At 46.9% G+C, this 24874-nt stretch overlaps 1 protein-coding gene across 6 annotated transcripts in view; it reads right to left on the bottom strand.

Moving 5' to 3' along the window:
* The window catches only part of ADCK1 (aarF domain containing kinase 1), a 142142-nt gene that overhangs the window by 63496 nt on the left and 53772 nt on the right, over positions 1 to 24874 (bottom strand). For 5 of the 6 annotated variants that reach the window (XM_073349309.1, XM_073349313.1, XM_073349315.1 and 2 more), the window contains one exon: positions 18670 to 18873. In XM_073349309.1, the coding sequence (XP_073205410.1) occupies positions 18670 to 18873 (204 nt within the window). Of the gene's footprint in view, positions 1 to 17415; positions 17501 to 18669; positions 18874 to 24874 lie in introns of those variants that run through there. The other variant, XM_073349314.1, reaches the window with a different exon arrangement.

Raw genomic sequence — 24874 nt, 5'->3', positions numbered from 1 at the left:
CAGGACCTCCAGACTCAATTATTGCTCTGCCTGACTGCAGGCCACCGCCCTTGGCTGTTGGCTGCTCTGCCCTGTATGGGGCCTGGGGCTTACAGACTCAATTGCTGCCTGGCCTGGACTTCAGATTTAGGCCTAACAACAATTCCCCTCTGAACTGAGTCGGTCCAGAGGCATGGTAGCAAACGGGTGTGGCCACCCTCCCTGATGGATAGGGAGACATGGGGGACAGGTGCAACCCCCTTACAGCCATGCATGATGACCTTTCCCCACTCTACCCATCATCTCTCCTTCGCTAGAGATGTTGACTCAACTCCCATGATACTAGCCTCCATCATCCACTTGTTAAATTTTCAAACAAGCACCTTTGTGCTTTCTCCCGTGCTGTCCCTCATGCTTGGGAGGAGCTCCCTGTAAACATCCACAAGGGTACCTCATTATCCATCTTCAAGTCCCTCCTTAAAACTCTCCTTTGCTGTGATGCCTACAAAACACTTGACAATGGTTAAGTCTCTGGTGTGCTAAGACTACTGCATATCATACTGACCAATATTGTCCCATTCTTTCCTTGTACTCCCTCATCTGTGTGTCTGTATCCATCTCTGTGTGTCTGCATCCATCCCTAGTCTCTTGTTTTATACTTAGAGTGTAAGCTCCTTGGGGTGGAGGCCATTTTGTGTTCTGCCTGTACAGTGCCCAGCACAATGGGATCCTGGTCCATGAATAGGGCTCCTAGGTGCTACAATAATAATCACCCCCCCACCACAAACAGGGGGGCCCATTTCTGTTCAGCCACACGCAGTGGGCACCTGAGGATCTCACAGGTACCCACAATCCTTTGAGCCAATTACTATGGAACACCTTTTGATGTATCGCCACAAAAGATTCTGCTTGTGCACTGCAAAGAGATTGAAGAACCTTTGTGAGAAGGAAGTGACACAGACAGGGGGCTAGATGGGGCATTGAACAGGTAGGTGAGGACTAGAGGAAAAAGGGAGCCAGGAGCAATTGGGTACCTAACCCCATCTCCCCGTGGGCACTATGCCCCATCTTGCAGGTGATTCCACAAACTCTGGAAGCCAGGAAAGGCTGACAGACAGAGGGGTATGGGTTGACACAGAGTTAGTCTCAGGTAGGGAGACAAAGGCTCTGTATCTGTCTGTAGAGCTGCCCGAGAGTCCCGTCAGCAGTATGCTTCACCAGCATCAACAGATGCTGCCCTGTGAGAAAGAACCAGCTGCCAGTGCCTGAGGATATAGGTACCATAGGGAACAGAAATCACCTGAAATCCTCTGAAATTCTGCTTCAACTTCTAAAGATCGGGGGCTTTGGGAAGTATAAGAGGGGGTGGGGTAGTGTCTTGGAGTAGGTTTATGTGGCATGGGGCAGTAGTCATGGATATCTGCGGGTTGGAATGGATGTACCCATTTGGTGGGTAAGAAGGGGTGGGTGAAATGGTACTGTATGCATTTGGGTTGCACAGGAGAATTAGGGGAGTGTAATGGGCGTGTACAGATCAGGGGGTGCATCCGTGTGTGGAACACATAGATGAATGCTGAGTGAGGTTTATTGTGCTTGGGTGGGATGTACTGTCTAGCGGGACAGCACTAGATGAGTTTGGAAGCACATGGAGAGGAGCGGTGTGTGGGGTGGGATGTATTCGTGGCTGGCGGAATGGCGCTGTAGGTGTTTGGGAGTGCGGGGGGAGGAGCGGTGTGTGGGGTGGGATGTATTAATGGTTGATGGGATGGCAACATACGCATTTGGGAACACACAGGAAGGAGCAGTGTGAGCAGTGAGATTTATATATGTCTAGTAGGATGGTGCAGTAGATGTTTGATAGTTCACAGAGACTGAGACATAGAGACACCTTTTAGTGTCCAATATACAAGGGATTGTGTGAGAAAGATATTTCTTCAAGTGATCAGGAATGTTTACAGGCCTCTCATCAGAAAGCAATGAGTCAAAAACATGCCTGACCCCGGGTTAAAAAGCAGAGGAACAGTAGAGATGGCATCACACTATGCAGCAGCCTGCCACTGGATCGGGAATAGACATTTCTGACAGACAGAAACCCAAAACAGAGTGTGAAGCCCTATCCCAAACAGACTGCACCCACCTCTGTTCCTTCCTTACACTTTCACAATAATTATATAGATTGTCAGTGTAATAAAGTCTTCCTGAATTGAATTGCTTGGATTGTAGGAGTATGGGTGTGGAGGTTCGTGGTGTATATGGAGATGTACTGGGTTGTGTGGGTCATCTATGGCTGTGGAGTGCATGCGTGGGGATGTGGGTGTGATAGGGCTATTACCAAAGACCTGTGACTTCATAGCTAATTCAGATTTTCTAAGCTAGTTACCAAAGTTGAGTAGTTTTCAGAGTAGCAGCCGTATTAGTCTGTATTAGTAATGTAAAGTTGAGTAGGCATCGATAGGATCTTGAAACCTCTGTTTATGGATGTGCCAGAGCAAGCAATAGATGCACAGCTGCACAGTACGCGACACAACAGTTCAGAACAGAAGTGAAGAAGAATCAAATGGAATTGAGGGAGGAAAAATGGAATGTCTCACAATGGAATCTGGCCAAGACAGTTGGGTTAATAATCCTTGTGACCACTGTTCCCTTTAAGCTGTGCATGTGACAGATCCTAAACCCCGGGCACACGGCAAAACACTGTGCACACAAAAAATGAAATACTACATCAGAGCCAGGCTGAAATATCATTTATAGGCGACTTTTGACATTGTTCGCCCACCGTCTATCAACACAGCTAGATTCTACTAGCTGGCAAGTGGGGGGAAGGGAAAGGACGGCATGGATCGTACCCCTCCCCATCAGCATTTCAAACGTGGAACGTTGATCACGTCGGGATGGTAAGGACCCACACATCTCCTTGTAGTCTGTTCATTTGGCTGTGTACAAACTCAAGTACGGGCGAATAAATCAAAATGCCTGGCCATAGTTGCTAAGGAACTGCAAAGATTTCCCAGAAATGAACAAAGGTAAGTGTTGTTTTCGTGATTGAAATCTTTCAAAGGCATTGGACTTCATACATTTACTCGTGATGTTTTACCATTTTCCCGAGTTTTTTTGCCACAGATGCATGGACATGATTGGAGCTATGCACAAACTTCCGGTATCCTGATCTGAATGATCTCCTGATTGCCCTTTTGTTGAGTCACGCTGTTAAGTGCATTGAAATAGCAGCCATATAATAAAAGTATTAATTTTAAATAAACCAATCTGGTAAAAAATCAATCCCAAAATGTCACTGTGTAGACATCTAAAGCATAAAAGAACAGCGACTTCATTTAAATCTGGATGGCTGGATGAGATTATAGAGACGATTACACCGAAGTCACATAGTGTAATGCTTGTTAAACTTCGTTAAATATTCACATACGATGAGGACAACGGAGTGGTTTGTGTATATTGTCGAGATGCCAGAGCTTCGGGAGAATTTTCAACAGGAAAAATGTGGAACAACGTATGGAAGTTGGATTTGTTAAAGTGTCATCTGTCAAGTAAGTCTCATACAGATGGTGTAACAAGACTTGGAAACAAAAACCTTTCCTTACGGAGAAGATTACTTACCATGATTCTTGAAAGTCCAGCTGAAAAGCAGAGGAGGAAAATTAATCTTGAATGCAAGCGCTCAAACCCAGAAGAAATCAAGGTACTTATTGACAGTGTGTTGTTGGCTATTAAAATGAACAGCTAAATGCTTTCTGTTCAGGATATTAATGACCATATGGAAAAGTATGTGTGCATACCAGCGAGCTGGAGAAGTAAAAATTATGCTTTCGAATTTCCTGAAATTATCAACTGCATTGTCCAAAATGACCTCATGCATGAAATAGCATCGGCAATGTTTCATACTCTAGCTGTTGATGAAAGCACTGATATATCCATTAACAGATACTTCATACTCTACTTTAAATATAGATCCATAAATTCTGCAGACTATAAAATTTCGTTTGGTGGACTATTATGATTGCAAGAATGTGATGCTGTTTCAATAGTGTCTGCAATGAAAGAGTTTTATAAAAAACACCAACTTGATCTAATGAAAATGGTGATGTTCACATCTGATGGTGCCTCTGTGATGTTGGGCAAACTCAATGGCGTGGCGGCTCAGCTGAAATGTGATATTCCACACTTAGTCCAGCAACATTGTATTGCACACTGGGAAGACTTGGGGATTTCCGATGCATGGAAAGAGGTCAAGCTGATAAGAGACATCGCAACCTTAATGAGAACTGTCTACATGGTGTTCTGTCGGTCATCCACAAAAATGCAAATTGCAGGAAATAATGGATGCTTCTGAATGTGAGTCAGTGGCTTTCAGGCCACTCAATGAAGTGCGCTGGTTATCTAGGCACTTTGAGCAATTATTCGCAACTATAATCCTCTTCTGGAATATTTTGAGCAAGACAAAGATACTGATCAAGTTTCTAAATACTGGCACAAAAAGCTGAATACCATGGAATACCGAATAACATTAGAAATGATGTTTGAATGATGTTTGAATGATGTTTGAATGATGTTTTGTTGGAGCTGGCTTCACTATTCACGCTGCTCCAAAAATGGGGCCTTACACCTCTTGAAGCATTTTACCTTGCCCAAGGTAAACTGAACAAGATCAGTAGACAGTACCTTGTAGATTCAGTCTTATGGAGTGACAAAGTTAAGGCTCTCTTAGATATGAGCTCTCAAGAAAATAATGAAATTTATACCAGTTCCATAATAACTTTCATAAACATCTTGTGTGCAAATTTGGAAGACAGGTTTCCAGAGGATGAAGTCCAGGAGTGGTCTGCTTTTGATTGTGCAGCAATAGTTAAGTGTGACTTCAATTTTGGAATTCATCAGGTCAAATCCCTATGTTCAAAATACAAAGACTTTCTTGCTGAAGAGATTGTTATAGTCAGTCAATGCAATGACTTCAAGTTTGCAGTAGCCGAAAGAATCAAAAGCCAATTGGTTTTAAGTTTCCTGGATATGGTGACATTTGCTCACCAGAACGAACAGTTTCTGGATCTTGCAAAGTTGATGGATATTGGAGGAACATTCCTAGCATCAAGTGCAGACTGTGAGCGTGGCGTTAGCTTAACTAACACTCTAAAAAACAAACTACGGAATCATTTACAAGTTGATCATTTGGACATGCTGATGTGTATTAAGAGTTACCAGCTGGACGGAGGACTGATAGATCGGGACAGAGTTTATATTGAATGGGCAAATTAAAAAGATCACAGGGAAAAACAGTAGGTTAGTTTAGCAGTCTTGGACATTTCAACCAATAAGGAAGTTACAATGCATCTGTAATTACATATCTTATTCTTGGCTGATAATCATTTATTGATATTTTTTAGGAAAATTTTAAATTTAACACACGCACTCTTGTTTTTCTTTTTTTACTTATGATGTCTCTATCTGAAAACCCATATAAATTGACATAATGGCATACTTATTAAATTGTCTTTATTATATGTTTATCAAAATCTTTTCGGACATGTGTATAGAATGAAAGGTGAAAGTGGACCCCAATGAGTAGAAGCCTATGGACTGATAATGATCATGATTAATATGTGCTTGATATATGCTCGTGATTGCCTATAAAAAAGATCATAAAGCATAATGCTTAAAACTAACTTCTGCTTCATGAAGAATGGTTAAATTTCCTTTTTCTAAGTATTTAAAAATGACATTTATAAAATAACATGGTGTAAAACTATTATCACAAATTGCAAATTAAAACTTTTTAAATGTATAAGCATTTTACTCACTTGGGCGCATTTGCCGCATAGCACACAAATTTGAACTCTGCTTCAAAGATTTGCACAGAACAAATTTTTTGGGCACACAGCCTGAAAAAATTAGAAGGAAAATTGCTTGTGACCTACTCATATGAAAAATGCTCTGAGATCTATAAAAATTACAGAAGGGAAAGCTCCCTCTACTGAATCACTCACCCCACTCCCTATAACATAGCCTCCCTTCGCACCACTCTGGGGAATGGGGTCAGTACTGTACTGGCTCCCTACTAAGCCAACAACACTACTCCCAGAAGCACAGTACCCTCTAGCAGCATGCTGTGGCTAATACTGACTCAGAAGAGAAAGTCCTCCGTTGAGTCAGCCACTCCACTCCCTGCAGCACCCTTTCAAGAACTGAGCTAACCTTCCCTTTGCTCCCCCTCTCCCATATCTTCCTCCTTTTTCTGTCTCTATTCCCTTCTCTCCCTCCACTGCTCTCTCGATTTCTCCTCCTTCCTTCCATTCTTTCCCTTCCCCCCTTCCTCCCTGTCTCCTGGTTGAGCTGCCAGGGGTCTGGTTCAGTGGCGAAACTCAGCTGATTTACTTGCCTTAAAGCAGTGTCTGCTTGCATGTAAATCACCCTCTGAGCCCGGCCTGTAAAATGGGCTTGTTCACTAAACTCTATGAATAGGAAAGTAGGCACAGCTGGCCTATTCATAATCAACATAAAAAATAGATTAGCACTTTACAGATTAAACATTATCGTTTCAACAGTTAACATAAATCAACTGCACTTATGGGCCCAGCACTGCTGCCACGGTGGCAGGGCGACATACTCTGCAAGGGAAGGGCTCCCGGCCTGGGGGTCCAGTAGGGAATAGTGCATTTCTCTTACCCCTCAGACATGGGTTTCCCCTTGCAAGGTGTGCTGCTGGAATCCATTTCAAGGAGGAAAGCTGAGCTAAGAAGAAGGAGGTGGGAGATTAATCTCTAGCTGTCTACCTACATTTCTATTGCACCCGGCACCATCGTATCTAAAGACCAATATCCAATCCTCCTATTCCCACCTGGCTGATACAGCTGAAAAATATTTGCTGGGGGGAGAAACCTGCAGGCCACTGGCTGCAATCCAACCTAGGTCAGTACTGACCAGTCATTACCATCTCGGGATGACATGAACAGAGATGGTTGTGTCTCTGTCCAGTTCTTAGCAGGACAGGTATCTGCATCTCAAAAACTGCTTCACAACTGAACAATGCACCCTTGCAAGGTGTCTCAGCAGAGCGGCCAAGCACTGTAAGCGACCCAGAGACTGAGCTCCCCTTGGAGCTCCCTCCTTGTCAAAGGCACTAGGGGCCAGATAGAGTGAAGGAAGCTTGTGCTGCTGCTCATGCTACCACTGTTCTTTAGTCAGGTAAGGGACATCAAGTCACCCAGGCTGTGAACCCAGCATCTTTCACCAGCACTACGCTCACACAGGAGATGTAAAGGAGAACCTTTGCTGACAGAATCAGCCCAAGCCAAATGTGCTCCCTCCCTCCTCGGCTGAGCTATTTGGAATCACGCATTAGTTAGCCTGTTCCCCTGAGGCAGTCACCTCATCCGAACGAGAGTCACCCCCCAGATTACAGACAATGGCAAAGGGCCTTTGATCCAGGATCCATCTACAGCAGGCCAGGCCTCTTTCAAACTCAGAAACCAAAAGATGGACAGCAGGAAACCAGGCCATGCCTCCCGCACACAGTGACAGGCTGGGCTTCCAGAGGCCGCTTGGAAGACACCAGCCATTCGGAGGCTTGGATATGGAGCTTCACGCTCTAGCAGGGACAAAGTCAAAGACACTTGGCAGCTCACAAGGGAAGGGGACTGAGGGAAGCACAACAGTTATCTACAGTGGGATTTACCCTTGTCAGTTCATCTCCATAAAAGGGCCCCAGGAATTTTAATCACTCTAGCCCTCTTATAATGGGAAGAGCATTTAATAGACATCGGCCAGTAAGTCGCATCCATTACTGTCTCTGAAAAGTGCAGCTTCTTTTCCTGCTCATGGCTGATATTTCCTCAAAAATTATTCACTACCTGAAATTGTCCAGTTCATTATTTGGAAAATTTTTTGCTAATTATTTTAACCTTAGAGGGGAGGATGGTGAACAGCCCTTGGCAAGAATTCACTATTCGAGCACAGCTGGCTGGTTGCGATTGGTAAAATAAATCATGTGGTATTGTGTCGGTTCCCTGATTGGAGGCACATGCACACGCTCCCTCTGTGAACAGCAGCATGTGTGAATTTATAATTCCACTTGCTCCAAATCCTCAGGTGTGACTCTGAAAAGTGTGTCTGGTGAACCTTCCTGCCGGAAAAACCAGATGACTCCAATGTTCACAAGACATGAATACAAAATCCACATAATTAGCTTAAAAACAGTACCGAATATTGATGGACAATGTTGAGCACTCTTCCTCCCTCTCTAATTCTGACCTACATCCAGGGGGTTGGAAGGCTTCAATCACTGTCTGGAAAGTGCTTTGAGATCTTTGGGTAGCTCCTTACAATTCTCAACCACAAAAGTTCATGTTCTCAGCTTTAGCTTTCATCTGAACATTGCACCCGGCCAACGGCTTCTATCATTCCTACCCAGAGCAGCTTGTGAGCAGTGAGGAGCAGCTGCTGGCAAGCTTGACGTACTTTATATGGTTCAGCATTCTCCCTTGGAACTAGGATCTGCCTCTCAGGATGGGCCATTCAGCAGCACTAATTAGACTACTGATTCACTTTATAAACTAACAAAAAAAACCTTGCTTTATCATTTGGCTTCATAAGGAGACCCGGACATGCCAGGGTTGGAGCCCACGATTCCCTTATTTCATCTTAATGACACAAGCATCCTTCTGTGGTAAGTCCTATCAGAAGATGCACACACTCTGCAGATGGGTCAATGAATCCAACCGGGAGAGCTAGGTACACAGGTGGAGACTGCCATCTTGAAGGGAAGAATCCATGGGGGGCAAATGGGAGATCTTAGTATACAGGCAGGAGGAAATCAAGAGAACTGGGTCTAGCCAATCTCCAAGTTGGAGGACCACATGAGAATCCTTTCAGAGTGTGTCTGCCGCATGCCTGGAAACAGTACCCAGATCTCAGCATGGCAGTCTAGAGTGCTGTTGTCCCTGTCCTGATCACAAACTCAGTCCCTTTGTGTATTAAACAGATATCCAGGTTCCTGGACAGGTGAAATATACCCTTGTGAGCCTGATCGGATGAGAGTATCATGGTGCCACCACATGAGGAATGTTAGCCCCAGCTGAACACAGCTACTTCCTGTTAACATTGGGGACAGAAAGGATTATCCATGTGCTGAGGCAGGTTTTACAATTGCCCTGTTAAAGATCCAGGCTTAGCCATTCATCTACAGAACACGCCCTCTAATCAAAGCCTGATCTGTCATTCCAGAACCCCAAGGGACATGGATACCATGAGAAGAGATTTAGCATGACTGTAATGCACATCAGCAGACAAGATGTGGCACAATGATGACACGTCATCAAGATCTTGAGCAATCACAAGTTAAGGAGACCTCTTTGGAAAACCCATCCCCCACACCTGACACCTCATGAGGGGACGTAGCTGTCAAAATCCAACAAGATTATTATATGCTACAATGTGGACACCTAATAAAATTGTAAATTAGAGAAGGAAAGGCCGAGTGCATCCCCCAAGAAGCAAGGGCAGGATTATTCCCTATAGTATGTTCCCCAGGACTTTTTCTCATCTGATTCCAAATGTGCCAAGAGATGGGGCTTTCACCCTTGCCCTTGGGAGATAAGAAGGCCAAACTCAGAAAAGCAACTGACCGCTTAATCCATTACATCCCAAGCATTAAGCCATAGACAGGCAGGTGGAAGAAAACCAAAGAAGATTATCCCCCAGACAGTTCACCAAAGCCATCCTTAACTTGGGTGATGGGAATGGAGTCTCCAGCAAGTGACTGATGTTAGCTGCATGCAGTAAGATCCTCTTACAGTAGCCAAGAACCAAAAGAATGAGTCTCTCCAGGCCATGCAGCCAGAGCTTGTAATTAGGGTGCTCTTGTTCCAAGGGTAACAATGACAACTGGGGTTGCATGGCATGAGCAGTGATTGTGGGGGTGTCAAGTACCATGTTGGAGGGAATGTCAGTAACAGTGGCTGCTACAAAGTGACAGAGAGGACATAAAGGGAAAAATGTGTGGGTCTAACAAGAGCCAAAGTCCTGGCAGGCAGCATGGCCGTCCTCATATGCTCAGTGCCCTGTGGCAAAACACATTCCATACCTCTGTGCCACCAGAGAGGTTACTCATCTCCGTGAGGGCCCAGCCATGGCTGCAGGTGGCTTCTTTGAGGATTGCCAGCAACAGGCATCACTTTCCTGACAGGCGAGCAAACAGGCCGGTGAGAGCAGAGGTAGCAGCAACACCAGCACAACCAGTCTCCACTGCCTTTCAGTTGACTAATGCAAGCCCATTTGTTCTGGGTGACATTAATGCTTCTTGCCATCTATCTCAGACTCTTTAAATTACTGTTTTATGGCCAAAAATTTTTTCATAATTGATAAAAATCTTTTTATATGCCGGGTTATTGAAAAAAGTGAGCTTTTTTATTCCTCATTATAGTTTTCATATAAATGTGGTTTTTATCGATAGCTGCTTGGAAGGCGGGGGGGGTCGCTGGAATGGGCACAACCTCCCCTCTCGTTTCGCCATCATCCTCATCTTCATCACCTCCAGCCATCAGGGCAATAGCCCTGAGATCCCATCTTCAAGGCAGATGAGTGATGGAGTCAGACTGTCATCCACAATGAGGAGGAAGAGAAGACAAAATGCAAAGAGAACTCAGACTCATCAACCTTATTACAACTCCCAGTGCCAGTGAATAACGTGCATGGGGGGAACAGCAGCAGCTTTCTGGGTTCAACTCCAGCCCAGCATTTCCCTGCTGCGAGGGTCACCCAGTATTAAGATGATGTTGATAGAGGGCCAGCAGAGCACTCAAGTTCTGAAACAGAACTGAAAAGAAGCTGAGCTTTTGGCCTGGAGGTATTATGGTAGTTGTAGCACAGAACACACAGCACAATCCCCAGGATCACACAGCGATGCAGGGCATGCAACGATGCACCTCCTAGAATCGTGAGAGTGACCAGGTATTCCCTCAGGCCAAATGACAGTACTGCAGGGTATGAGACCCACTGCCACAGGACTGTGCAATAGCTGTGGCAAATCCCCTGGGATCACAGATGGGCCCCACTGCAGAATCAGCCATACTCCCCCAGGACTGTGCAACACTGCCAGACATGCAATGCACTCCTGGGGCCCACCACAGAATTTGCAGCAGCCTACTCTAGGGACCATGTGACCCAGCAAGGCATGTGGCTCCCTCTCTAAGGGTAGCATTACAGGGCCAGCTGCAGAATGTGGAGCATATACCCTCGGGGACAACATGACATTATATAGGACATGCACTGTAGTCCCATCAGGCCATCTGAAGGCTCAATTGCTCTCCCAGGGAGATGTACAGTGCTTCAGCAGCTCTGTAGCTCAGGAGAAAGAAAAACCCTTCCAAAGCTCGAGACTCTGCTGATGGGTTTCAGAGGGAAGAGAGCCCTTCCTCCTGTTTTTCTCAGCCACAGCAAAGGCTGCCATGATGTGCAGCACAGAATGTGGTTTGTGGGAAAGGAAGGAAAGAAGAGAAGAGCTGAATAGGAGTCCAGAAAATCTATGTAATTTCTTCTCTGCTCCAGACTGCATCAATTTGTGAGACGCACTCACCCATGAGGCTGTCTGACCCTTTCTGTAAACTGATTCTGCAAGAGTCATGCAAAGCCAGAGGAGACACAAAAACAAGGCCCTGATCATGTAGGGTTATTAGAGATCTCATGTCATCCCAGATCATGGGTACATGTGGACATTAAAGGTCACATGGCAAATGTCAGGGTGTTAGTCCCATTGTCCTGGCCCCATTCCAACTCTCCCTAGCCTCTGCCCCATCTCCCGGCAGCTTCAAATAGCTGTGTGATTCTTTGCCACTTCCTATCAAATGGCTCTGTGCAGTGTTCAACAGCAACTATGTTCCATCAGAGATATGGATGCATTTCAGTGCTGAGTGAATGATCCTGGTACATATGATCTGGAAAGCACCTTGGGGTCCTTAGGAGCAAAAGAAGCTATACGAATGTAGTTCCCTGTCCTCCCAGGTCACATCTCCGCCAGTAGGGAAGACAATCTATCTGGTGAAGAGTATTTCACTTCACATCACAGCCTCGGGGCCATGACAGGTACAAAAGCAAGGCATATGACAAGAGCAGGGCCCTTGCCCAGAGCATGGGGACCCCTGAACTAAAGCTGTCTCTACAAAGCAAGCCCACCTGAGCTACAGCACAAGATGTGCTTCTGTCATACCCACCCATTGACAAAGAGGGGGGCCTGGCACCCTTCCCCATGACCTGCTCTGCTCAGCACATGAGCTGGCTCATTTCACAGCAAAGCAGGCCATAGGCAGCAAGGAGAAACTGCAAGTAATTGTAGGTGAAAATGATGGGCTCCCTGACAGCACTCACACATCAGGTAGCGAGACAGCTGTGTTCCACCACCTACTCCCACAAGGTGGGACTGGGTGGAGGCCCCTTACAAAGCTGGGCCCTTAAGCTATCAAGCCGCCTATGGTTTGGGTCTGGCTTCACGAGAGAAAAGCCTTACTCCTCATGCACTTCCCCATCAGCTGAGATCGGACACAGCACCTGAGGTAATAGTCCCCAGGTTTGAGCATCAGAGGCGGGAGTGTTCTCAGGGAAGGGGGGGGGACGGACACACATACACCAGAGTTGTGTAAATCAACCCAGATGTGCGTGTGCACATGGAGCGGTGCAGAGGCTGAGGCGTGTCATTTTCACTGGGGTCCCATGTTCAGTGAAGACAGAGTGACCAGACATCTCAATATTGTCAGGAATCATCCCAATATTAGGGGCTTTGTCTTACATATGCAACTATATCATTCCCCCTTCCCCTCAAAAAAGTGTCCTGATTTTTCACATTTGCTCTCTGGTCACCCTAAGCAAAGAGCACTGATCAGAAATCACCTCAGCCCTGGCTGTCACATTCAACCCTGGCACCAATAAGAGTGTAAAATTCAATAGGAGCTTTACCTATTATTAGTATGGGGCTGGGGCTAGAGAAATGTATGATGAGACTTCAGTGGAGGAGGAAGTGCCAGAATCCCTCTTCACACACCCCAGTGCCTGACAAGGAGTTCCGCCCAAGTCCCTGCAAGGCCTTCAGCTGTCTCTTCTATAACAAGGCACTCTCCAGCAGGCCAGGGCTGGTCTGCCATCTACTGGGCATTAGGAGCAGAACTCTTTGAACAGCTGGGCAGGAGCAGGCCCGGTACCTCAGAGAGGCAGCCCCCTCAGTCTGCACTTGGGTGGATGGCAGGGCTTGGAAAGTCTCCAGCTTTGATTTCTAATAGGCCTGTTTGGTGGTTCTGTTTGGAGGATAAGTTAAACTCCATCCTGGCTCAGAAGCCATCTTTATTAGAGGTCCCCGGACAGGCTCCAGGAGCAGGGAATCAGAGGTCTGGGCTCACTGGAACCTACCAAAGGAGATTGAGAGGAGCTGACAGAAACTTCTGCAGGGATCAGGAAAGTCCAGAAAGACCTGGTTTGAAAACCAGGGGACATGATCTACATGAGGAAGCTGGGAGTAGAGAGGGCATTTGGGCACAATGACTCTCCACAAAGGGGAAAAAAATCTGGAATAAGTAAAGTGATCAGGGGAGGGGTCAGAGCTGTGAATATAAGTGAGCTGGACAAACGCCTAGATTTATGTCAGTCAGAGGAGGGGACTGAGGGGTCTGCGGGAAAGGCTGAAAGGTGAGACTCAAACAGATTAAAAAGGGCCTGTATGTGAGGATGGGCTGGAGAGTTGACCAGAACTGAGCTGTGTGAGCATTTCAATCTGGGCAGGATGGGGACCATTGTGGGGCTGGATGGGAGGGGACAAGCTCAGGCCTGTTGGGGTGTGCAGGAGGGCCAGATATGTGGTTGCACTGAGAGGTGCATTGGAACCAGAGGTAAGACAATGAGTCGGGACATGCAGTGTGGCTGGAAGGGAGAGATGTCAAGGAGTCTAAGCCACTTGGCAGTGCACTGGAAACCAGAGGACCAGTCCTGAAGTGTAGCCTATAGGTATACGTATTTGCTAGGAAAGGCATAGGTATAAGTTGAGGCAGTAATGCAACAAGCCTACAAGCCTCAAGGCCTGTAAAACTATAGATTAGCTAAACTAATCCAGGCATAAGGCCCCAAAAGCCTTAGCATAAGCAGCTAACCAGGAGTAACCGTCGATCATACAGGATAAAACACTGTAATAAACAAGTATGACTAAACTGTTGACAGGTAACCCAAGATGTTAATTTATACCAGCTCTAGATATTTTAAGTTAGGAATATTAGCAGCTGTCCAACCACAAGAATGCCATGGTAACTAATTGACGTGTTTGTTAATGAGCTTGAGGTAAAAGGCCTAGTAAGCTATGGGGGTAGGGCACCCCAACATTAAAAGGGTGAGGAAATACAGATAAGGAAAAGGGTCAGAAATCGCTCCCGTACCGAATATGCATGAGGCACAGCGGGCGTCAGCATAACACAATATAAAAATTCTATCGCAGCCTGCGCGCCTCAGGAAATGCCAGGGTGACGACACAGTTGCTGCTGCTGAGGATGATGACTAACACTTCCGGTTTTTGTAAAAGAGTGTGAATATACTGATGCTCAGACACGGGGCGTTTTGGCCATCTTGTATTATCTATTTTGCTGGGTTAGAATGTTTGTGATTTTGCTAACCATGCTAATAAAAATAATTACTGACTTGTCTTGTTGGTGCATACCGGGGTTCTTGTAATAACTATGATATTTCTGGGTCTGGTCATGAGAACCCTGCCAAACCACAGAATGCTAACTGGGAATTACTATATAATCAACACATCAGGCAATAGAGAGTCATATTTGGGGGTGGGATGGACAGCATTGGAGCCAGACACATGGAGGAAAGGAGTTGTTGCACAGGCTGCTGAATTGGTCCCCATCCAGGAGGGAGACCAGGATACTATGGTGAAAGATGCTCTGGAAATACATAGATTAGAAAAACTAATGGACCCCCTCTGAGGATGACTGGGGAGAGCAATCTCAATGGTCCAGTCACTCTTTGGCCCATTAGTGCCAATGCCGAGGGAGGGTTATATGACAGAGGCACCTGCCCATTAAGATCTGCATGCAGACCCACCAACTCCTTTCTCCCACACCACTGAACAGCTATCAAAGGGAATGACCTGAGCTGAACCTAAACAGGTGCTCTATGCTCCAGGATCCCACACCCCCAACCAGACTGAACAAGTGTTCTAGAGAGGAAAGGCCTGTATCCCACTCCCCAGTTCCCGAGCCAGCCAGTTCCTCCTCCCTCCCCCCATTTCTGAAGTACATTGTTAATTTTTTTTTTTTTACGATCTAGTTTTAAAGTTTACTGATTTGGTACTACCGGAAAAGATTCACTTTTTAGAGCTCCTCATAAATCCTTCAACCTTTTGTCTGGTCTCAGGTTCCACTGAAAGTAGTTTGGCTACATTCCGAAAGTATATGTAAAGAGGGGTGGAGGAGAAGAAAACTTTGGGGATGAGGCACATGCCTTGTCAAGTTACATTAAAAGAACGGATAAAAATCAGAGTTGAATAAACTTTCCCTCCCTCTGACGCTGTCTAACAGTTCCCACCTGTGTTCCCTATAAGCTGCATGGTTGGGTGGCCACCCAGGAGAGATTCAAGTGCCGCGCAGTTGATTAGCAGAGCCACGCACATCCAGCAGGCAGTGTGTGTTCAGGTGCCCCTCCCCCAGGCTGCTTTGCAGCCACGTGGCTTCTGCAGCTGTTCCCAGGACCCTCCTTCTGGCTGTGCAGGGAAGGAGGGGAGGAAGGTCCCTCCCCCAGCCCCTGTACCCCATCTCCGCAGAGCAAGGTAGAGGGGAGGGGACAGGGCTCAGGACTCACAGCAGCTCTGAGGTCTGAACAAGCCTTCGGGTGAGTGAGTGCCTTAAAGAGACACTGCATGGTCTCTCAGAGACTTCCCCAACAGCCAGCACACACAATCTCTGTCTGTCTGTCTCTCCCCCTCCTCCCTGCCCATGTACCCCAACTCCACAGAGTGGGGATGCATAGTTCAAGAGGAAGAGAGCTTTCAGCAAGTGCCTTGAAGAAACAGCAGACAGGCATCTCTAAGAAATTTCCCCAGCAGCCAGAACGCACACAGTCTGTGTGTGTGTGTGTGTCTCTCTCTCTCTGACACTGACACACACACACACACTCTCACACACATGGTCTCTGTGTCTCACTCTCACACACACACACACACACAGTCTGTGTCACACACCTCCCAACACTGTTGTTGTTCTTGGCACTTCCTGCAATGCACATATATTCTCTATAATTTTATTCTTTCAAAGTGTTGTTATTTCAGTCTTTTGACTGGTCTATGCATTTCATAATTTTAATTTCTCTCTTACATTTAAATTTAATTCTTTGGGTAGTGAGTTCTCAAATGTCTAACTTGTCCTGGCTGGAGTAATTAACCCTACTGGTCACTTTTTAAGAAACTATTCTAGGTGGGGTCACGTTAAGGCCACCTAGAGAAGGTGCTGCTGCATATTCAAGTCAGTATTATTGGTTTTTTTCCCCCTCCCTACCACATCCCATTGCAAACTCCTGCTAATTTAGCTGCAGGTTTCCAGGCATCATGCTGTTGACTCTGGGTTCCTGACCCACCAAGGGAATATTTCAATATTCCATCTCTCACTCCCACCCTCTTACCCAAATCCCAATTTTCAATTCAACATTTTGTTTTTAAATTGTGGTGAGCATATTTCTACGCACGGACTAACTTCATCCGCGGTGTTATCCCACGACTTTCTACAGGCTCCAGCAAGGAGGCCTTCAGCAGATTAGGCTTCTCAAAGCCCTTTTTGTTTTTAACTACCTTGACTCAGTTGCCTATAACTAATGGACTCAAGCAACTACCTCTGACCTCCCTTACCAGTGCCTTTCTTTTTCTCCATTTTTCTTCCCTTATGTCTGTCTGATTCTTTCTTCTCTGTCTCTTTTAATACCCTTTTCTCTCTTTCTTTAGCATTCCTATTTGCTTCCTCTGTCTCTTTAAAATTAAAGATCACCCCAACACTGCCCATGTGAGTGAAATGAATGCTAAGAGGAAAGGCTGCTGCTGAGAGGGGGATTCGAGCTGCCTCGCTGGGAATCAATGAGGCATGGAAAGCTCATCTAACTCCTGAAACGCTGAAAGAAACCAGGGCGGATCAGTGGCAGCTGAAAATGCATTTGAGAGAGAAGAAAAGGCCCTGTCACTGAGCGCCCCATTCAGCTACAGAGAGAAGCAGCACAGAGGCGGCTGCTTTTGTGTTTTAATACTGTCTAATCCCAGCCCAGCTTCCCTCTCCACCCACCACAGGGGAAGGCTGGCTGAACCTCTACTCTACAGAGCAGCTAGAGGATGGGTACTGCAGGAAGTGGTTACCCTGGCCTGTTTCTCTCCCTCCATCTATTTGCTGTGCTACAAATCCAGCTGGTACTAACCATGTGATGAAGCTGGGTGGGGGCTGGTCTCACACAGGCAATATGAAGGCCGATCAGAAGCTGACATTAACTCTTTGCAGTTGAACTATGGGGAAATGCTCACTGTCATTCATGAATATCCAACCCCCTTATCCAATCCCTCATGTCATTGACGAATAGCCACCCCTACAACTTACACAGAGCCAGACCCACCCCAACCCCCTACATATCCGCCAGGAACACCTCCCTACAGACTCCCAGGTACACACACCTAGCCATACTACCCACACAGCCAGGCACACTCTCCCCAACACGTTCCCACACACGTAGCCATAACAAAGTACCTGACACGCACTCCTTGCTCCCACACTACCCAACTCTCCCCCAGCACTCTGACCCATTTACCCCCACATACATTCTCTACCATTACCAAGGCATAAAGCTGCCCCTTCTCCCCACATACACTCCCATCCCCACTGCTCTGCTCCACACCCACATTCCCTATGGCCTACTCCCTACATCCAAGGCACTCCTCAGCCTGGGGGTAGAGCTGTCACCATGAGGGAGGAGTTGAAAAGCCGCAGGATATCACAGTTACTTCACTCCCAGGCCCCAAGAGTTAATGGCACAGCTTCCTTTGCTACTCTGTTGCCTTAGTGTCAGCAGCAAAAGTGATTTATGCTGTTATTAAAGGAAATTATTTATTTTTTTCATCTGGGGTTAATTAGGGGCTTGTGAAAGTAAAGGGCTGTCAGTGCCAGCTAGACATGGTAGAGAACAGCCAGAGGCAGTGCTATCTGCCCACACACAGATCTGCCAATGCATCTTGCTTCTCAACTGCAACACCCCCGGTTCCAATCCTGGGGAACCCCATAGCTCTACTCATGGCCCTCAATCCTGACCTCCAACACCCCTGCTATTCTTGTCCTGGACCCTTGCACGTACAGTTCTGCTGATGTCCCTCATTCCTGCCTGGCAACCCTCTCCCCACTTCCCTGTAATTCTCACTAGACTTTGCCAGCCATACCCAGCAATGTGTGGGAAATACCAGACTTGCCCCAGAGCTAGGATAAGATGACTCCCACAGCAGTCTCTCTTCATCTAAGTCTTCCAAAGCACAAGGCCGGTGTCCTGAACTCCCTTGTCATGTTTCCATCTATGAAGGAAAATCACCAAGCAGCTCATTGCTCCTGTTTCCCTCTGGCCAGTGGCCCAGCGTTGCCATGCTGCAGCTGGCTGGCCTGGCAGGCCAGTGAGGGCTTCAGTGCCTCATACCTCTTTGCCCAGGTCCTCACGGATCACTTGTTCAATTTCCTGCATGCTGCTCTGTGGGGCCTGGCTGTGTAGTATCTTGAGGGTGCGAGTGTATTCCTCAGGCAGAAGGTAGTCGAGTGCCCCCAGATGCTGTCCCACTTTGATGAAGGTGCCTCTGTTGGCACAGCACAGGTCCCGGAGGCGTTCCGCAGAGCGCAGATGTACCTGCATAGAGATCAAAACATCAGCCAGCCCCTTTCTCCAACTCTTTGCTCCTTATTCCTCCCTCCATCTTTGCTCCCTCCCTCCCCCCTGCACACACTTACACACACACTTTTACTCCCCTAGGTTTCAAATGCAGCTGCCTTTTGTTTGTTTGTTTCCTTGGTGATGCACCTGCATCACCTATTGTCAGCTAAATTCTGGGAACAGGGTTTGCTGATGAACAGGAACTGACACAGAGCCAATGGGAGGCGTGCCACAGCGTAAGGCAAAAGTCAGGACCATTTCTCCCATTTAAAGCACACACGTGTGGCTCTGTTCTCAGTGTGAGTGCAGTGGAGTAAAGCGGGGGGAAGACAGATGCCATCCTGAGGGTGTCAGCACAGAAACTTCCTCAGAGGAAGACATTCTATTTAAAGACACAGCAAAACAAAAACACAAAGTATTTTCTGTCAATTTAGCGGGGTAAATGGTGCTGATGGGCAGCTCCTTGGCAACCGGATCTTATTTAGCAGCAGAATAGCTACAACCTGTTCGGTGGCAAAGCCAGCTTAGCGCTCGTGCTGTTCCACCAACCCACTGTGACCTTCCCCATGCACTGGGGTAGGGTGCTCTCCAGGGCCTGTTCGTCCTTGCCTCTCTGCTCAGACAGCCACCAGGGGCCTATTCATGCCAATTACAGTGTGGTTTCAGTGAAGTGGACACTAGGAATTAGGAGACCTCTCAAATTCAAACTAGATGGCTACAACAACACCGCAAACAAGTGTAAAAGTCCACTGGCCAGGTCTTGATTTCAACCAATGACCTTGACTCTGTATCACAGAAGTGTACCAGTCACCTGACCCTTTAATAGCCATGATTTATTCTGCCTTACACTATTACTATGAAAGCTCCGTGTCTGGGGCACAGGCACACTCAACATTCAGGAAGGTAATAAACTGTGACTGACTTTATCCTGCTACATTATTAGAATTCCAGCAAATTTACAAGTAAAAAGACCCATGCAAATCTATGCTTTTCTGCTATCTGCATGAAAGTGGCTAATACCTCACAGCATCAGTCAGTCAAAATTCCAAACAGAAAAGCAATTCTGAAGTGAGCTCCCTTTTTCAGTGACATTGCCACAAACGTCAGCTCCTAGCAGTTCACACCCAGTTACTCAGATATTCACAATACCCGGAGAAATGACCAGCAAAAAAATAGCATTAGCGTAACTTTCAAAAGTTTAAAACAAAAAACAAAAACAAGCACTAAAAAGGTAGGAAATACAGAGCTCAGATTGCAAGCTCAGCCTTTACTCTGCTCACTAACCCACTGCTTATGTTTTAACATATAGGCTATGTCTGCATTTCAGCTGGGAAGTATAATTCCCAGCTTGTGTAGACTTACACATGCTAGCTGTGATCGAGCTCATGTGCTAAAAATAGCAGTGTGGCCACAGTGGCAAAGGCAGTAGTTCAGACTTGTACCTAGGATCTCAGACAGGATTGCACTCGGGCAGCTACCCCAAGCCACTGCCCTTACCACCAGAGCCACTCTGCTATTGTTAGCCCGCTAGCTAGATCAGAGCTAATATGTGTATATCTACCCGAGCTGGGAATTACACCTCCCAGCTGCAGTGCAGACATACCCTATATATTAAAACATAAGCAATGGAGTAATGGGCAGAGTTAAGGCTGAGCTTTCAACCTAAACTCTGCATTTCCTAACTTTTAAGTGCTTGGCTTGAATACTCTTCTTATAGCATTATGAATTATTGATCAATGAATACAACAATGTGGGATTTTACATCCAGTCTCACATCCAGTAAGCTGCAATACAGGACATTCAGTCCTCAGACTTGGCTCTCAGTCTTCAACAGTTTTCAAGTACATAAAAGCTTTTTACAAGGAAGAGGGAGAAAAATTGTTCTCTTTAATCTCTGAGGATAGGACAAGAAGTAATGGCCTTAAATTGCAGCAAGGGCAGTTTAGGTTGGACATTAGGAAAAACTTTCTAATTATCAGGATGGTTAAGTACTGGAAAAAATTGCCTAGGGAGGTTGCGGAGTCTCTGTCATTGGAGATTTTTAAGAGCAAGTTAGACAAACACCTATTAGGGATGGTCTAGATCAGCCATGGCCAATAGAAATTCGATGCTAGCCACACTTGTAGTTTTGAATTTTTCTTATTAGCTACATTATAAAAAAGCCACATGCATTAGCCACAATTCAATAGCCTATTAGCCACATGTGGCTAGTGGTGAACGTATTGGACACCACTGGTCTAGATAATCCTTAGACCTGCCATGAGTGCAAGGGACTGGACTAGAAGACCTCTCGAGGTCCCTTTCAGTCATACGATTCTATGATTCAAGGTGCTCCATGGCCCAGGCCCAGCATATGTAAAAGATCACATAAAGCTCCAGAATGAAGACCATTGCTCAACAACTCTGCTTCTCTGGCACAGTGAAATTCTTGACCATAAAGCTTGTCTGTGCTGGAGATGGAGTTTTCTCAGGGGCTGCTCAGAGGTTGTGGAACTACAGACCGTCACAAGCCTCACCATCTTCTGCTTCAAGTGCAAGACATATTTCTTTGACCAGCCTTCTCCTGTATAAACCTAGAGCAGTGACTACTTTAAAAAAAACAACCCCCAAACCCTATATTGCACACACAATTCTCCTCTTGTAAGGCTGAGAGAGAATGAACCATACATGACAGAGATTAACCGGGTTGCTTAGCGCTACTGGAAAGCGCTCCGATGCTATAGTAATTATCATGGTATAAGAACCTGCGTAGAACAGAATAGTGGAACAGGGAGACCTCCCTGTGATACCAAGAGCCCCTCAATGCCAACTCCAGACAAGTCAAGCTTGAAAACTGAATCCAGTATCTCACTCGGGGAGTACAAATTTGGACCCTAAACTCCTTGGTATCCTGGCAGAGCACTAGGGTCCCTTTAGACAGAGCAGGGCACATCCTCCAGCCCCTTGCCAGCAGGTGAGGGGACTCTGAAACAAGAATGCCTGGAGGGGGCTCAAGAAGTTAAACATCCTTGGGGGAGGTTGAGGTAGAGGACATCAACCATTTAACACCCCAGGACAGATCAGTGCAGGCAGCATTTTGCAAAATGAGTTTCCACTCTCTGAAAATAACTAGCATGTGCTCACACAGAGACACTCTCAATGGGATGGACTGCTGTAAATGCTTTGTCCCTGAGCTCCAATCCCTCCACTGGCGTCCAGTCCACTTCCATACCAGTTCAACACCTGGTCCTGATCTTCCCAGCCCTCACGCAGCTACGTCAGTAACAGCATCTCTCCTTTGGGACAATGCACCTCACCAAGGCCAGAGGAAGCATGCAGGAGTCAGAGACAAATCTCTCTCAATCAAGGGGATTCAGCTGTGAAACGAGCTGCTAGAGAAGGTCAAACCAATCCAGAGTCTGACTCCTTTCCGGGGACCCTGCAAAACCCTCTTCTACGACAAAGCATTTCTCACTATAAACAACAATAACTTAACAGAAGGGGAATGGAGCAGAGCAGAAGACTCAGGAGGTACATGAGGGGTACTGTATGTAGACCTCATAGACCTATGAATCACATAGATACTATGGCGTTGGGCACTCCAGAAAACCCGAAATAGATCAGACGGGTAGACAGATGTGTCAACACACACACATAAGCTTACATGTGCGTGCACACACACCTTTGCGAGTGTAACCCAACTACAAAAGTGCACACACCTGCCACAGCAAAAAAGTGCCCTGAGACTTACATACACAAAACGCTCAGGTTGCCGGGGCTGCAGTCACAGGTAAGAGTGTGCTACATTTTATTGGACTCCTTTGATTCTTTTGTTGTGGCAACTAGGTTCTTGACCTGGCTGTTCCCCTGCCTCTGCCTTGTGTGTATGTGTATGGGGAGAGACGAGGGAGACAGGCAGAGAAAGGGAGTGAGGAACAGAAGGAATGAAAGAGAAAGAAACAGCAAAAGAGGCAGAGACGGAGTAATAAGGATGAGAGAGACCAGGAGGGAGCCAGAGCAGCTGGACAGTTTGTCACAGTACAAGGAGTTCAGCCCATTATAGGAAAACAGCTTTTATGCAGCTTGGATAATTGTCCTCGACACACGGTCTCCAGCAGAGGAGAAAAAATCCAGCAGCCAGTGAAGGCAGTGGGAGGCAATTGCTGTCTACAGCTCCCCAGAGTTCGCCTGTATTCTAGGGGAGAGGAAGGGCAGGCTGGGGGCAGCCGGTTTGAATTAAACCCGTCCAGCCCCACTTGTGTTCTAGGATCTCCAATGTGGGAAGAAGGTCAGGTCAGAGCCCTGTGAGCTCACAGAGACAAAATGGGAACCAGGAATATGCTGCCCCCACACGACTTGTAGCCCCTGCCAGGCGAGAGAGCCAAACCAAACCTGCATGGCTTTCTGCAGAGCACTAAGCATCGGGAGGATGCAGGGACTGACACAAGACACTGGGCATCAAACCCAGTCTCCTGCATGGCACTGCAGAGCCTCATGTATCAGGCTGGCCTAGAAAGGGAGAGACTGGAGCTAGGGACTGAACCCCAGTCTCTTGTATAGCAGGGCAGGGCTCTAGTCTCTTCACCATCACTAAGCACTAGGCAGGCCAGGGGGGTGAGGGATTGGTGCTGGGAATAGAATCCAAGTCTTCTGTGTAGCAGGACAGGACACTAGCACCAGGCTGGCACAGGAAGCACGGGACTGAGGCTGGGAGTCATTTACTCACAGAAATGTCCACCCATCCTAGAGGCAAAAGAACGGGAGAATCAGTGAGGCACACCTGTTCCCATCTGATATTTTAGCCTCGAAGCCCCCTCTCTTGCCCCATTGCCCACACAGATCACCAAGGTTATTGGGCAACCCGAGACAAAAAACAGTAGGAAGAAAAAACTTGAGAGAAAATGCAGCCCAACCCAGATCCAAGGAATGTCTGCACATGTGTGCCCCTGCTGTGGAGGAGGTAAAGATAGCCCCCCTCTCCTCTGCCCCAGAGACAGCAAAGGCATGCCCTGCAGAATTTTGCCACCCCTTAGGAAACTCCAACTAACTCCAGCACACACCACCTTGCACTGTGAGAAGTTATCATCCTACTGCTCAGAGAAAGGCACCCACATCTGAGAGGGGCTCTCAAGACACCAGGAGCAGCAGCAGAAAATCAAAACAATACTCTCCTCCTTCCACAGATTTAGCCCTGTTATGCTGGAAGTACTGATGGAAGCACTATTGGCTCCCAGGGCCACCGTCTGGTTCTCTGGCCCTGCCTTTCCTGGGTGGTGAAAGAAAGTACAGTATATCTGGGACCCCCACTAACAGACAGACTGATGATGAGGGGAATCTACCATTAGCCATAAAACATATGGCAATAGTCCAATCAGTGCTAACGGGACCAGTTTGATGTAGAGACCTCACGAACCCACCATCCACTATCTAAACTTCCCTTTTCTTAGCGACCGAATGAAAAAGCTGGCAAAAAATGGTCTCCAGTATCCACTGTTAGCTGCCAGGATCCTGGATAGCTGCCAGTCAGGCTTCAAACCAGAGTATGGGACATAGAAGGCACTTGTTCCTCTGGTGGATGATCTCCTCCTGACTATAGACAAGGGAAGAGCACCACACACATCCTGCTAGACCCCTCTGCAGCATTCGATACCACTGATCACCAGACACTTCTGCTCCACCTCTAAGAAACTGCAAGATTTAAATAGAAATGCCCTGAAATGGCACAGGTAGTTCCTCCAAGACCCAACTTAGAGGGTTGTCATGGGCAACTGCCCCTCCAAAGCCCTCACCTGCAGAGTCCCCGTGGCTCAGTTCTCTCTCTTTCTAATATTAGTGAATATCTAACTGTAGCCTTTAGGACAGCTGGTGAGACATGGGCTGAAATGCCAGCAGAACAAAGACAACACTCAGCTCCACCCCTCCTTTACATCAAACACAAGCAGCAGCATCCACCAGCTCTCAGTGCCTGCCCAAACCAGCACCCAATTGAAGCCGACGA

The sequence above is a fragment of the Lepidochelys kempii genome, chromosome 6 (assembly GCF_965140265.1).
Source record: "Lepidochelys kempii isolate rLepKem1 chromosome 6, rLepKem1.hap2, whole genome shotgun sequence".
Classification (NCBI taxonomy): Eukaryota; Metazoa; Chordata; order Testudines; family Cheloniidae; genus Lepidochelys; species Lepidochelys kempii.
This window is presented reverse-complemented; position numbering and strand designations above follow the sequence as displayed.